Below are 16,449 nucleotides of genomic sequence, written 5' to 3'. Positions count from 1 at the left end.
GAAGGGATCAGGCAAAGGCCCAATCCTTCCCTTCCAGTAAGGAGGAGTCTGGGCACCTGCAGATGTTGAAGGCATGCTGTGGTGACAGATGCCATCTTACAGCCTCAGAGCTGGGTCTGTGACTTCTGTATCACGACAGTTTTGATCAAAATCTAAAGTCTCCCTTGAGCTAACGGTGATTGCCCTTAATTAACGAGGACACTCACTGTACCAGTGCCAGCCCTCAAAAAGGCCAATGTGGTGACAGAGAAGGGACAGGGATCAAATTCATCTAGGTCAGTTTGAAGGCTGCCAATGACAACCTGAGCTTAATAAACATTTCCTGAGTGATCCTTAAACCTTGCACCTGAATCCAATTCCACACTCCCTGTGGGTCTTTCTGGCCCTGGTGACATGGCAGGGGTTTTTCCTCCTTCCTAAGTGCATATGTACTTGTACAGGCAACAGGGGAATTCCGCAGGGAAGAGAAAGCTAAATTTATACCTTCAATTAATCTTCCAGTGTTCTCACCTGCCTCCAGTCTATAGAGTCTCCTTTTGCCCCAGTCACAAGGGTCACACCCGTTCGCTGATATTACCCATTGTAGACAGAAGCCGCTTGACTGCTTTTTAAAAGTATCTCAACTTTGAATCCAGTCTTCCCAGGATCTCCGACCTCTTCCAATATCCTGTTTCAGGGAACTATGATCCCCCTGTATGAACAAGAAATCCTTGAAGGCTCCTGGGAGACTAAGCCATTAGCTCGCTTCCTAAACAGGCCAAATTCCTGCCCAACCCAATCCCTAGTCCAGTAGAGAGCACACACCCTGAAGACAGAGCTGGTCCTAATTGCACCTGTCCAAACACTACTCAAGAGACACCTAGTTTTTATAATAGAACTTATATACATGTTTACATAAATGTTTTTTTTTTTTTTTTTTTTTTTTTTAGGATCCCTCCCCACCCCGTGCCACCTTTGCAAGCCACAAGGTAATTCCTTGATAGAAAGCTAATTTATACCTTCAACTAAAGTTTCCAGATATTCTGGCCTGCCTTAGGCCTGGCAAGAAAAGGATCTTTTTTCGCCACTTGATGGCCAGATTCTGAACGTTGGCTTCCTCAACTGCAGAGCAGCAGCAGAGATCTTAACTCAGAGCTGGGTTCGTATCTTGTCTTTGGCACTGTGTAGCTGCTTGATCTTAGGCACCCTCACATCTGAGTCAAGAGTTTCCTTCCCTGAGAAATGGGGATAAGAATCCCTACTTCACAAGTTGGTTCCCAACCCCAGCCAAAGAGTAGAATCACTGTGAACTTTAAAAACATGCAGGAGAGCAATGCAAGAAATCTGCACCCTTAAAAAATCCCAAGTGATTTTCTGGGACAGGCAGACTGGAAAGCAGAGATTGGAGGCTTACCTTAAATGATGTAGAAAGTACCTGGCACATCCAGTACCCAGGTATCTACCCTACCAGAGTTGGGAAGATAAGGAGGGCACGTGGACAACCATTCTGGGCTTTCATCATACATGTCAGGATTACATGACATGATCCTCTCCCCGAATCCCAATCCCAACTGCCAGAGCCACTCTGGAAAGCAGATAAGTCAACTGCCAGGAAGCACGTGTTTTCTCAGCCCCACCTTCCGAGATACTAACAGTATAAAGTCCGAAGAGCGAGAATTAGACTTTTCCCAAGGTGAAGCTTTGCTATTAAGTAAATGCTGCAAATTTTAAAGGGGAAGGGACCTCAGAAACAGAGTGGCCATGAATGGAGCAGTTGGCAACCAGCATCGCCCGTTCAGTCAGTGTTACTCAAAGGCAGCTTGGAACACGGTGACACTGGCAATATGCCATCTCCTGAAATAAGCAAAATCATTCCTTTCTAACTTTCTGGAATTTCCCCCAAGACAAGGAGAGGGGTGCAGCACTGCTCCTTCTCATCACCCCACCTCATGATGGATGAATGAAGAGAGCCCAATACCTGGCATACAAATTTGGGTGGTTCATGCTCTAGAAAAAAAGGCTCATCAGTGTCATGGCATCTGCCTTCCAGTCTCTAGGTTCTGACATGGCAAGGGGATTAAACGAATTCTGTAGGGTTCCAGGAGTCAGACCCATGGGCTACAGAAATGCCATAAAGCACCCTACAACTGGATAGGGTTCCTAACTCAGTGTTCGTTAAAATCAAAACCCAGACATTCTGCTTCCAGGAATGAATCCTACAGATAGTCCCCAACATGTGAACAGAAGTAGGTACTGAAATATGCTGCATCACTGAAATAGCAACAAATCCTGGGCACTCCTAAATGCCCAAGAGTTGAGTGGTTCCAAAAATGACGTAGTACCTAAAAGAGGCAGCAGAGTAGGTACATGGAAATTTAAGGCAGACAACCATCAAGTTGTACACTTTAATTTACAATTTTTACCAATAAAAAGGATTAGTTACAAAAGGGGAAGTTCTCGATACAAAATGTTTTTTTTTTTTTAATTTCACTCATTAATAGAATCCACCATCGTGTCTTGCCTTGCCAAATCAAATCTCAAATAGCTTGCTTAGCTAAAATTATTCCAAAAAGACAGGTCATCCAGACAAAATTATCAGCTCCCTAAATGTATTTAAAAAGGAAAATTTAATGAACATTTTGCCTTGAACTTAGGTGTCCTAAAGAATACTTGTAACCCTTTACCAAAACTACTGCTGGCAGGCAGCTGAGTGGCTAAGAGGGCAAAGAAGAGCGTCGGGCTCACTTACGAGAACCTTCTTACACGTACAATGAGTTTCCGCTCCTGTATGATGAGCGCACATGCGACATGACAGGACTAATGGCTTCTAAAAGTTTACAAGTAAATTTTATTGTGGCCACAGGTCAACAGCAAAAACATACGACAGTTGAGGTTCAGATTCTCTCGGGCTCCTATTTTATAGTATAACTTAAATATGGAGAGGTACACACAAACAAACTTTTATTAAAAACGGGCTATTTTCAAATCCCCACTTCCTGGGAGAACACACGTCACTACTGCTTAGAGGTGGGGCGCGGGACAGTCACACCGGTAGAGCACAAAGTTTCCTGAGAAGAAACCAATCAAAACGACCAAAGCCTTTCCAGCTGACTCCAAGTGTGGCAGCCACTCAACACTGGTCCTGGCAGGCTGCTTTCGGACTAAAAACACAAAATAAGAAACTGGCAAACACCAGGGCCTTCAAAAAAACTTTATTGGGGGATAAGCCTCACTCTGATGTGAAAAGCCCACCTATGAAAAAAGAAGTTGTGGGTATTTACGCTGGTCTGATGTGCATTCGTGACGTGTACCTTCATGGCTCAAAATAAAGACCCTCAAGCACAAATGATTCTAAAGCCATTACAACCCAGAGTTATGGGATCTACCTAGATGTGCTTGTAGTAGCTCTCAACATACGATCTCTGTACAGAGAGCTGCACCTTCCTCACAATTAACTGAAGCACATGGCCAGTAAAAGGGGAAGGAGAGAAAAAAGACAATTTAAATAGGGTATGAGGTTGTCCTGTCCACACTATTCAATGAACATAAAACTAGGAGGAGGAAATGTGATCATGCCCAGGTCTCTCTCAGAGAGAGCAACTCCCTGCGGCAAATGTGATTTGGAACTTTCTAGCACAACACAACCCAAACTACTCTGGCCCACACAAAACCAGTATGCTGTACATGAGATGCAAAGGGATTATGCCCCCCAGTTCACATTAGCCCCCCACCCACCACCCCCGCAAGATGCAGCTCCACTTGAGTTTCTACCACTTGACCTGGAGAAAACAAAAAGGACTAGCAACAACCCTCAGCCCCAGTCTGTGGCCCTCACTGACACAGTGGTGTTTTTTTTTTTTTTTTTTTTCGTAAGAAACATCTGTAGAGGTGGCAAATGGTTGCACCTGATACCAGGTCACAGCAATTCCAAAAGCTGATGAAGCTCTCCGTCCGCTGGTCCAGTCTTCTCTTCTACTGTTATATAGTTCTGCCACCAAAGGGGGGAACGCAGTGGACAAGTTCTCTGTGACCAAGCCTTGGCAGAAGTCAATAAATAAGAGAGCTTGTCACAGGCAGAACCATGTTATGGGCAACCTCCTCTAGCTGCAAGTGTGGGGGTCGGGGAAAGAAGGAGGGAGGCGTGTGTGCGAGAAAGAGGTAAGAGTCCCTTCGTCAAGGGTTTGGTGACCCAACCCCACAAGCCCAGCTTGGTGCCAGCAGACTGGGACCTGCCAAAACCCATTAATTCAGACGGAAAAGGAAGAGAAGACACCAAAAAAATATAGTCAGTTCTGAAATTTGCACAGTTGATATTTGTTCTTCGTAGCAGTAAGGACTTGAATGAGAATCACGAAACTTGAGGAACACTTATATTTTTCTTCAGGATTTAAAAAATTGTGTCTTGTACTGAAAGACTACATTCAGTGTGGGTCGGGTCCGACAGCATTTGCTAGAACTTGGTTGGTAAGCACACCCAGCACTGGGAGGAAACGTCATCTGAGCGGAGTGGCTGGCGGGCAGGCCCGAGGCCGCCCCTTCACTGGTCCCCAAGCCGAAAGCCCTGTCCCCAGTTGTGTCTCCCGCCTCCGCCGTTCTGGTCCGCAGCTCGCCTCATGCTTGCAGGGGGCACACCGAATCCTGACACCCCTCCTCTCCTGCTGGGCAGCCAGCGGTACCTGGGTGGGGGGGACAAAGGGAGAGAAGACGACACAATCACTTTGGCAGAGTGATCCCAGCACTCAGTGCACCTTCCTTTCTTGGTGTCCCTGTGGCAGCTGTCTCACTGAATCGTATTAGCGCGGCCAATGGAAGGCCAAGGACAAGTCTTACTTTAACTCGGGCCTTTTCAGCACTTGGCTCAATGCCCTGACCACAGGCGGTACGTGCTTTTCAGGTTTCTTTCTTTCTTTCTTTTCTTTTTTTTTTTTTTTTTTTTAAGATTTTATGTATTTATTTGAGAGAGAGAGAGAAGAAGCACGAGGAGAGGGAGAAGCAGACTCTCCACTGAGCAGGAGGCCCAACATCGGGCTTGATCTCGGGACTCTGGGATCATGACCTGAGCAGAAGCCAGACGCTTGGCCAACTGAGTCACCCAGGCGCCCCACTTTTCGGGTTTCTTATATTTACTCCGTTCCCAGCCAGATTCACACTCAATTTGTTTTCTGATTATGAAAGTAATTCATGCTGAAGAGTATGGAAACAAAAATATTACTCCCACAAGCCCAACAACCAGAAAGAACCAACCATATATAGCATTTTGACATATCTAAATACAGATCAAACTAGATCAAAGCAGACAAAACAAATTCACGTGCAGAAGATGAATCCGCAGCCTGAGTGTTGAGGCCCAACAGAGTCCACTGCCACATCTGGGCTCCACGGCATCCACCAAGGGGGATCGGAGAGGCCCTCTTGGTCTTGGGAGTCTGGGGTGTGTTTTTCCTGTGAATGCCTAATCTGCCCTCTGACAGCATTCCTTCCATCTCCAATATGGTGGGAACGCTGAAGCCCAAAAAGGGGATCTGATTTCACATGTGACAGATTAGTAAACCAAGAGTCACAGAACAGCTAAGAAAACATACACCCCAGCCTGTGTTCTGTTGGGCTCTGACCTCTCTGGACTCAGAGTAAACGGAGAATGTGTTTAAATCTATTCCACTTAGTGGCTCAGTCAGTTGAGCGTCTGCCTTTGTTCCGCTCAGGACATGATCCCGGGCCACATCAGGCTCCCTGCTCAGTGGAGAGTCTGCTTCTCCCTCTCCCTCTCCCCTTCCATGCTCGCGCACTCTCAAATCAATAAATAAAATCTTAAAAAAAAAAAAAAAAAAAAAAAAAAAAACTATTCCACTTAAATTCTAATGTTTACAATTGTGCTCGAAGGCAGAGACCATCACCCGATGCCCCTGCTCAAAACCCTCATGGGACCAACAACAACCCAAGAGTGGTGACTGCCCACAGCAAAGAGCCTGCAGAGCACAACCCAATCACCCAGTGCTTCGCTTACACCAGATGCTGTCTGTGCATACACTCACCTTGTCTTCACCACAACAATATGGGGCAGGCTCGATTAGTATCCCATTTTATACATGAGAAAACCAAAACAAGACTGAATAAAGCCCTTCTAAAGGTGACCATAGGGATTCAAACCCAGGTGTCCTGGCTCCAGAGCTTGCACCACCTGTACCACTTACTGCACTGCGGCCTGCTGAGGGGACCCACAGGGTGTGGTTCAGGTGACAACGGTCGGTGACTGGAGTCCTCACTTGTTTACATCATCCCTGAGACTTTCCTGTTCCCGCCAAAACCAGACAATGAACCCCTTTCAAACAGAAAAATAACTGTGCGCAGAAGAGGATCTACTTTTCCAAATGGAATGCAGAACAGGGATCTATCTTAGAATTCTAGAACTCCCATCTTCCCTTTTAAACAAATACAGCTTTGTCTTTAAATCAAAATGTATTTGCAACTTCTGATTTTTCAATATCCTTGATGTTCCAGTACAATAATATTCCTCCAAAGTGTGTAATAAAGTAGAACACTTAAAAAGGTCTGTCTTGCCTTGTTTCCTACTGTAAGACAATATGGAAGCCATCTCCACTGCTTAAATGGATAGTGAAATTAAATGCAAGTAATTAGTACAAAAAGACACCCAATTATACATAATCAACAAAAATTTATGGTAATTTCAAAGCAGTTACTGCTTTTGCAAGGAGCTACATTTTATCATCTGATCTTTATGCAAAATTCAACAGAAGGGCTTTTCCGCCAACAGAGAATGCTCAAATGGAAGGCAGGCTCCAGTGTGCCCTTGATTTTGCTGCTAGAATCTCGGATACTTTATTTCCTGCAATTGAGAAATATCTACAAGCCGGGAAGTCAGAATATGGCCATTTAAAGCAAAAGAACTGCTGGCTACCCACCAAAGGACCAAGTTTTTTTCTTTTTTTTAATTGATGCATCTGCCATCTGACTTGATAAACCTAGATCAGAAATCCAAACCTGCTGTTATCGTGTCCTTTGATAATTAGAAAGCAGATTGGTCATTTGTTTTCTTAGCCTGAAGGCAACTCAAGGCTCAGAAGACAAACAAGTTTCTTTCTATGCTCTTAAAAAAGAGAGAAAGTACAATAGTGTACTTCTCTGTTTGTATGTTATATTTCACAGAAGAAGGCTTTCAAAAACCTACCACTAACTGACAAAGGGGGTGGGGGGGTGAAGGGGCCTACTCAAGTTTTACTGCTCTCACTGACCCCTCCAGAAGAATGACAAACCGCGAAACATTAAAATGAGCAAGATGTGAAAGGGTGTTTTTTTTTTTAAAGCTTTTCAATGCAAGCTATGACTGCATATCCCCGACTGGAGATTAGGCGTGATTGTCAGGCAGGCTGTGACACCCAGATGGTGATTTCACTGGTCCCTTCTTCAACTGCCTTTTGCTTCACTGACAGAATGGCCACACTACTTACATGCTTAAGTGTGTCAGCATCTCTTCTGGTTCGTAAAATCCCACTCCAGCCCCAACTTTAAGAACAAGACTAAGAGCTCGTATTTACTGGACACCCACGGCTGTACGGCCAACAGCATACCATTCCACCTGCAGCCATGGGAGACAGGGCTTCTCCTGGATTTACAATTTGCAAGTTGGAGCTCGGAGGTGTTATTAATTCCCCTAATTATCAAAACTGGTAGACGGGAATGGGATTCCAACCCAAGTCTGTCACAGGCCCTCAGCCCCCTCACCTGAATAAACCCTGAAATCAAAGAAGGAACCAGTACGTACTCCCGGGGTGCTTGGACTATCCAACCCTGAGTTTCTCACTTTCACTTTAAAAAGTCCCACAAATTTTCTGTTCTACAGCATCTAATAGAAAAAGGGTTGAAATTGCTAACCAAGGAGTTAACTTAGCCCCTTTGCCTCTTCTCTGGCCAAACCTTGTGGAAAACTGATACTCTGAGAGACGGTAGCCTTGTGCTGTTACTGTGCCTGGCCCCCTGCGCACTGCTGTCCACACTGGCACCGTATGCCTTGCCCCGTGTCCTGCAGAGCTATGGTGTCCCCTGGGAAGCCTGACATGAGTCAGCAGCCCCTGGCTGCAAGGGCTCCACAGAGATGACCATACTGTGGCTCTGAGCCCTGGCTTCCTGTAACTGGGTGACCGGGGCAGTTTGTTGGCTCACAGTTCTCTGTCCACCCAAAGAGGTAAATGCTGTATCTCGTGGAGTTTTGATGAGGACGCCTAAAACATGGGCAAATGGCTATTCAATGAGTAAAAACACACTTACAGAAACTGAGGTGTGGAGAGAAAATTCCTTCCTCCCAAGTCCATCGGGTATCTGAACATTAGGAAGAAGTAAAGATGTCCAACAAGATTTCCAATTAGCTCATTGATTACCCTGCAAACAAAGAGCCAAGTGAGTTTGAAGACATTCAAGCAGTCAGGTGAGATGTAGCCAGTTTTAACTAGAGGCCCAGGGAAGAGAGTCTTCCTGGCAACCCACTGCTGGTCTCTGGGAGCCTGTGACAGCTCCACAATGAGCCCTTTTGTGGTCTGTATGGTGAATGCATTCGGAGGGAAGGGAAATTCAGTCCTGCTGGAGTCTGTGCTCTACAAGACCAGCTGCCCTGACATCTCTTTCAAGCCCCATCTCATCCTCAAAATACTGTTTTTGCTACTTCCTGCCTCCAGAGTTGGAAGCTGCAAAGCAAGCTTCTGACTGTTTCAGTCATAAATACTGTATTTGCAAACCATGGGCAAATCAAAAGGCTAGCAAGAGAGAAGCAGGGGAATATGGAAAGGCACAGGGGGAAGAGTGAACGCCTGTTCCCCCATTCCTAGAGCCACAGCACTTCTCCCTCACATCTTTGAGTATAAGACATCACAAAGATCACTTGGCATAGCTGACCTTCACCTTGTAATCCTAAAATAAACATTGACCTTCAGTTTTCCCATGGCTTACATACAGGCCACTTCAAGGTTTTATAGATCCACTCCTACTATCACATATCCTTCTGCGTCTTCTCCTGCCACGTGATTCCTGTCAGGGACAAATCAACAGCCACAACTACTCCCAGACTCTGCCCATCCGGGTGGCAGGGCAGCTTTACCACGCTCAGAACTTGCTATGCTCTGTTTGCTGACTCATTCATTTCTATCAACGTCCTACAGGCATTAGGACCACACAGAGCAGAAATGTCAGACATGTTAAAGGCCCCAGTACTATTAAAATCTGTTAAAACATTTAAAATATTTTGTAGTACAATAGGAGTTCACAGAACAGTTGCATCTTGATATCTTCCTTTTACAATTTTGACTGGATGCTTTAAAGGTCTTCCTTTCAGCTCCAATTCCAGACTAGAAATCTGAGGCTATTTGGCTAAAACTTCTGTACTATCAAACCACTTACAAAACTACTTCCCATCTGAGAATCTGCATTTCGATGACTGGTGAGCAGCTTTCAAGGCATCCTGGAAATGCCTCAAGTATAAAAAACAAAGGGATGCCTGGATGGCTCATCGGTTGAGCACCTGCCTTCCACCCAGAGCATGATCCTGGAATTCCAGGATCAGGTCCCACATCAGGCTCCCTGCGGGGAGGGAAGCCTGCTTCTCTCTCTACCTGTGTCTCTGCCTCTCTCTGTGTGTCTCTCATGAATGAATAAATTTTTTAAAAATCTTTAAAAAAAAAAAAAAAGAATAAAAAACATAGTAATTTTACGTATAATTCTTAGAGTCATCAGCTCAGACACAAATTAAATTAGTTCTTTGTTTACTCAGTCTGGACAATGAATTCAGAAATTCTTATTCAAAAACATGTACATGGAAATGTACTGTGCCTAATGATGAGCTAACAAAATAACAATCATTCAACGCTAAATGCACTTAAAGCCCTACAATTTAATCAATTAAATCAAAATGAAATTATAGTTAAAAAAAAAAGAAAAAGAAAAAAAAGAAATTATAGTTGATTCTTGAACACAGATCTGAATTTTGTGGATCCACTTATATGTGGGGTTTTTTTTTTGAGAAATATAGTACAGTTCTAACACATTAATTGACTGCTTGTGCCATAAGCAAGGCTTTGGTCAATGGGAGACAATTAGCAATTAAGTTTTGGAAGAGTTAAAGAATATACACAAATTTCCAACGATGCAGGAGGTTGATGCTCCTAGCCCCCATTGTTCAAGGGTCAACTTTATTTCATAAGCATAAGGTTCCAATGCATCAATGTTGAACAACTTTCAAATTTTATAAAGATTAGAGAAGGGAGATAAGGAATAATGGAAGTCTTCTAGGGATTTGTTTCCAATTAAGTAAATCTAGTATCACTTACGAGCCTCCGATGATATAGTTGAATCCAAGGATAACCCAAGGTAAATAACAGGCCTAGGAAAAAATATACACAAACATGAATAACCACACCTAAAAAGGATACAGGTGCTAGGGGGCTGGAATGGGTAAAAGATATACTGACAAGAGCTTTATATAAATCCCTTGGAAAGACTGCGGTAATTTCTCAGACCAGTCTAGCATTATTGTCCTTGAAACTTCCTATCTCAAATTATACAGGGGGCGCCTGAGTGGCTTGGTTGGTTAAGTACCTGACTCTTTGGTTTTGGCTCAGGTCATGATCTCAGGGTCATGGGATTGAGCCCTGTGCACTCAGCAGGGAGTCTGCTTGAGATTCTCTCTTGCCTTCTGCCCCTCCCCTCACTTGCATGCTCGAGCTCTATCTAGCTAAAATAAATACATTTTTAAAAAATAAAATTATACTTATTCATATATTAGTAACTAGAGAGACAGAGTACTTTGCCCATGGTTCAGATACAACACATGCCCCTCTGGGTGAATATTAACAAAGATCTTCACAAAGGAGATGGGTGTCCTATGGATGCTGGTGAAAACATGACCCTGAAAAGAACCACATTAAGACTCTAATTGGCAAAATTGCTACCCATGAACTAAAATATCCCATCTTTTTAGGTTCTTCTTTTACATATTTCACAAAATTACTTTGAATTTTTATCTCATTACACCGATACCTTGAACAAATACTCTCCCCAGTGACAAAGCTCTTCAGTTGAGGCTCTGGCCAGACCAGATTCAGCACATTATACCAAGAGCTAAGGGAGCTGCAAGGAACTTCACAAACTAGTAAAGAAAGGGTTGCATATAAATAACTTGGAGACCGAATGTGGTTAAGTACCATAAGAGAAAGAGAACATCTTACAGAGCCCAGAGGCGAGACAAATTCTAGGCAGGAGACCCGGAAGTATGTTCAGTCCCAATTCAAATGAAGAACAGGTAGGATTTACAAGAGGAAGAGAATAAAAAAGATGCTACCAGTGGAAAACTGTGAGAGAAGGCACTAAGGGAAGTGTTTGGTGACAAAAATAATCTGTCTTAGCTAAAGTGTAAAATACATTAACAGGGAATAGTAAGAATAGATTTTAAAAGAGAGTGCTCCCCAGGAGTATCTTTCCTTTTTCCTCTTTTTTTTTTTTTTTTAAAGCTTTTATTTTTATTTATTCATGAGAGAGACACAAAGAGAGAGGCAGAGACACAGGCAGAGGGAGAAGCAGGCTCCCTGAGGGAAGCCTGATGCAGGACTGGATCCCAGGACCCCAAGATTACGCCCTGAGCCAAAGGCAGCCACTCAACCGCTGAGCCACCCAGGTGCCCCGCCTCCTTCCTCCTCTCTATCACGCACAGACATGAGACCACTTAGGGACACAAGCCTGAGGGGCCTGAAGCACAGAGGGAGTGAGAAGTAACAGCAAAGGATTCCAGGTTGGCTGCAGACAGGCAGGGCACTGAGCAGGGGAGAGGGGGCTTGCCTATGGTACGCTGCTCTGCAGTGACCTCTTCCGGATGAGTCAGAAAGTGCATCTCTGAGCTGAGGGGATTTTGCAAAGACAAATGAAAAGGAAAATTTTCCAACTACATGAAAGTACCTTAAACCGCGTTCCAAACCAAAACGATACAATCATGTCTCTGTTCAGCTGGGCCCAGACATAAAGTACTGACATGATCAGAGGAATCATCAGCAACTGCAAAAGAAGTCAACATGTAAAGACAAGGCTCCAGAGGCACTTCAAACAGGCTCAGCGTGAATCTATCTTTTTTTTTAACCTCTCCCCTACAAACAAATTCTCATATGGCTATTCAAAACCAAAAAGAAATTCAATCATCAGAATTACAAACTGTGTTAATCAATTGGACAAAGCACACTACAAAATCCTGTAACAAAATACAATTATTTTAGACATATTCAGAAATCTCAGGATCAAACTTGATTATTTGAAAAAAAGCAGGCAGTAAAACTCTACCTAATGTATATTCTCAATTAATTAAAAAAAATACATATCCATATAATGCATAGAAAATACTGGAGAACCATCACTGTCCATGCACAAACATTGTGAAGAAGCCCAAAATGAGCAAGGAAAATAACAGTTTAGATAATTCATGTAAGACTTTCAATATAAAAGTTATAATTCTGGTAATTTCAAAATGCCACATAGTTAGCCACAGAGTTAATGCAATGTAAGCTTCTCTCAAAGGCCATTCATTATAAATCTGAAACCTATAAAAGGGCAAACAGTTTCAAGGGACACTTACCTGCATATCCATTGCTAAGCCAGTAATCTTGGTTTATAAAGTTAAAGATCAGATACAAAAAAAACATTGTGCACCTAGTATCAGTTCATTTCATTCCTGTGTCCTGAAAGAAAACACTTTTCTGTAGTTCAGGTTGTCTAAAACATCCCAGAACACAAAGGTACCTAATCATCTTCATTATGAATACTCTCTTATACTATTACGATGACAAGGAAATGTGACAAATGAACTGCTTTGGCATATGACTCAGATGGCCCCTTTGCGTCCTCTCTGCCTTGCCCTGTGTTTCAGCATCTCATCTTCAAATGGAAGACGGAGATACCTGTGCCCTGAAACAAATAATGATTCTACTCACATCCAGGGCTCCACAGCATGGTTGAGGTTCCAGAACATTTTTTTTTTCTTCCCTTAAAAGAGGGGAAAGGGCAATCAAAGTGCCACATGTCCTGGCTCTTGGCCAAGTTTCAATGGAAGCTAAGCCCCAAAGCAATGTTAAGTTCACCAACTGGGTGCAGACTGAGCCATCAGGCCCCTTCTGCTGCTCTCACCATCTGTACAGGTCCGCAGCTGGAAGGCTGCTGGCAGCTGTGGCTGTGACACAGCAGAGATGAGCTGGGTCCTTTCCCAGAGCTGGGGACTTATGGGGGAACTGAATTACTGGGTAAGCCCCCGAAACAAGGACTGCAACAAAGTCAGGAAAGGATGCTCCTTGTAAATTCATTTTCTGAGAAGGAGCATAGATTCCAAAAGCTGTCTCATGGCATGGAATCTCTTTGTGCTACAGTCAAACAAGCTGTCACACATGAGAACGCAGAGAACCAGGAACAAGAAGAGGGACGGCAATAAAATTCAACCAAATGTGGGAAACCTCACAACAGCAAGAGGACGCATCACTCAAGGGCTATGTGATTTACGACAGCTTCAAAAACGAACTTTAATTATTCCTAATTATTAACTGTAGTAAACAAAGATGCAAATACTATATAATTTGAACTGTTGTATAGAACACGGTCTACTTCCCCAAACCTGAAAATAATAGTTTATTTCTGGCCCCAAATAACAGACTAAAGGATACCACGATGCAAATCCAGTTAAAGAGGAGCATGAATAAATAGTCTGCCGGCCTCCCATCAAAAGCTCCTAGAAACAAAAACAAGCCAAATGTCATGGTTCAGAATTTCAGAACAAAGTGACTTCTATGTAGGGAAATACTTCAAAAAGTTATAGAGAAAGCCAAAATGAGAATATCTTTAAATTTCTCCTCTCAAGCAAAAGAAAAGTAAATTTTTAAAAATATCTAAAACGATTCCCTTGGAGCATGCAACCCTTGATCTTGGGGTTGTGGGCTTGAGCCCCATGTTAGGTGTTGAGAATACTTAAAATAAAAATCTTTAAAAACAAATTAAAAAAATAGGGATCCCTGGGTGGCTCAGTTGTTTAAGTGTCTGCCTTCGGCTCAGGTCATGGTCCCAGGTCTGGCATCGAGCCCCAAGTCAGGCTCTCTGTTCATCAGGGAGCTTTCTTCTTCTCCCTCTCCCTCTGGATGCTGCGCCCAACCCCCACCCCTGCCCCGCTGCTTGCACTCGCTCTGTGTGTCAAATAACTAAGTAAAACCTTAAAAATAAATAAATAAAACCACTTCCTCAACAAAGCCCTGAGCTACAGTCAACTGAGTAATGCTAATCTGTGTTCTCCTAGCTGAATTCCAGTAAGGATCATGCTCCCCAACTACCACAGGCTGAAGGACTCATGTGGAGGAGAATCTGTTCCAAAGCTCCTGAGATTGCACCTCCTGAAGACATCACAACCAGTCGGGCTCTTTCCTGGCTCTCCCCAGGACTTGATGACACATCCGTGATCACTGGGGCAATCCGTTCCCTCTCCACTGGACCATAAGCTCTGATAGGGAGGGAAACACATCTGCTTTGCCCACCACTGTGTCTCCTCCAGCATGACTCTGTTGGGAAGTTCTTACAGTTGTTGTTGCTGTTGTTGTTAACAGATTCACACACACACACAAACCACTTAGTCTGACACTGCCTTTCTGAGAAGATTCAATCTCCTTCCAGCTTACATTCCAGCAAGGGAAAATGATGCTGGAAAAAGGGAGGAGGAAGGGCAAAGCCAAACCTTCCCATAGCCTCTGACTCTTTACCTTTACACTCCATCTGAGAGGTAGAAAAGAAAGACCCCCTTTCTACAGAGAGTTACATGACCAAAGTCACATGGCTTGTTAGAAGCAGGTGAACTCTACTAGTCCAGTGCCCTTGCTACTACAACATATACCAGACTCTGTCTTATATCTGGACAGAATAATCAACACTGGTCTGGCTCTCCTTTCTAAGGGAGATTCCTCATGCATTCAATTGGAAGACCAGTGAAGAGGCAGAAATAAGAAACAAATGACTGGAAGGGTCACTAGCTCATACATAGTCAACTAAAAAAAAATCCTAACAAGTATCAGAAAGTCAGGGAAAAATATCTATCTAAAAGAAAACAAAACAAGTGGGGTGCTTGGGTGGCTCAGTCGGTTAGGCATCTGTCTTTGACTCAGGTCATCATCTTGGGGTCTGAAAATGGAGCCCCGCATTTGGCTCCCTGCTTATCAGGGAGTCTGCATCTCCTCCCACTGGCCCTCCCCCAACTCTTGCTCGCTCTCTCTCTCAAGTAAATAATCTTGGGACACCTGGGTAGCTCAGTAGTTGAGCGTCTGCATTCGGCTCAGGGCGTGATCCCAGGGTCTGGAATCGAGTCCCACATTGGGCTCCTTGTGGGGAGCCTGCTTCTCCCTCTGCCTATGTCTCTCCCCCTCTCTGTGTGTCGCTCATGAATAAATAAATAAAACCTTTAAGAAAAAATAAAATAAAAATCTTTAAAAAAAGAAAAAAAACAAGTTTGCAGCAGAAGTCTCTCGTTCTTTCCCCCATTTCTCCCCTGATATCACAGAGGCACACTTTAGTCCCAGTGTTAAGGATGCTTAATGGTAGGGGATCTATCTCTATGGATGAATCAGAGCTGAAATTCTGACAACACTTCTGAGTTTTAGTAATAGTTGTGCTTCTTTTGATTTGGTTTCGGCTTTATGATTTCTGGGTTTTTTTTTTAATTTAATTTTTAAAATTAAATTAAATTTTTATGGGGCTCCATACCCAAGGTGGAGCTTAAACTCATGACCTCAAGATCAAGAATAGCATGTTCGACCGACTGAACCAGCCAGGTGTCCCACTGGCGTCATGATTTCCAAGGATTATTCGGATTGACTAGTTTAACTATTGTCATCACATGAACTATAGTAGTCTATTATTTGACAAGTTTGCAACTGGGAATTTACAAATTAACAGGTCTCAACCTGCAATCTTCCAGTTTAAATCAGAAACCTTATAAATAAGCCAACACTGCTGTATACTTGAGTCAGGCAGGAAAATACATAGGTGACAAGTGTGTTGTCAGGATGTTATTGTGAGGCTGTACGGTGGAGAGAAGGCTGGGAGTCCACGAACCCAGGTTCCAGTCCTAGCTGTGTTACCTTGAACAGGTTTGTGACCTACGGGACCTGTCACCACCTCTCCAGACCATTGTTTTCTTGTCTGTGAAATCTTATTTTAAAAGGACAGGTCTCAAAAGTTTCCTCCCAATATAAATGTTGAGAGGAGCATCATTCATAACAGTGACAAATGAAAACAAGTCAAATGTCCATCAACTGATGGATGGAAAAACAAAATGTAGCAATTCCATACAATAGAGCCTTATTTGGCAATACAAAGGAATAACGACGTACTGCTACATGGAAGAACCTTGGCAACACTATGCTAAGTCACATATTGTATGACTGTCTCTAAGAAATGTCCAGA

The 16,449-nt window shown here is 43.5% G+C and overlaps 1 protein-coding gene across 1 annotated transcript in view; it reads right to left on the bottom strand.

Annotated features, from left to right (window-relative positions):
- Positions 1 to 2,370: 2,370 nt before the first annotated feature.
- DERL1 (derlin 1) overlaps positions 2,371 to 16,449 on the bottom strand; it is a 30,794-nt gene continuing 16,715 nt past the window's right edge. The window contains exons 3-8 of the mRNA XM_025993401.2: positions 13,674 to 13,738; positions 12,599 to 12,625; positions 11,932 to 12,027; positions 10,311 to 10,363; positions 8,263 to 8,373; positions 2,371 to 4,655 (exon numbers count right to left, since the gene is read on the bottom strand). Of these exons, the coding sequence (XP_025849186.1) occupies positions 4,517 to 4,655; positions 8,263 to 8,373; positions 10,311 to 10,363; positions 11,932 to 12,027; positions 12,599 to 12,625; positions 13,674 to 13,738 (491 nt within the window). The 3' untranslated portion in view covers positions 2,371 to 4,516. The remainder of the gene's footprint in view (positions 4,656 to 8,262; positions 8,374 to 10,310; positions 10,364 to 11,931; positions 12,028 to 12,598; positions 12,626 to 13,673; positions 13,739 to 16,449) is intronic.

Source organism: Vulpes vulpes, chromosome 13 (assembly GCF_048418805.1).
Source record: "Vulpes vulpes isolate BD-2025 chromosome 13, VulVul3, whole genome shotgun sequence".
Lineage (NCBI taxonomy): Eukaryota > Metazoa > Chordata > Mammalia > Carnivora > Canidae > Vulpes > Vulpes vulpes.
Note: the sequence above shows the minus strand (reverse complement) of the source record. Positions and strands in the feature narration are given on the sequence as shown.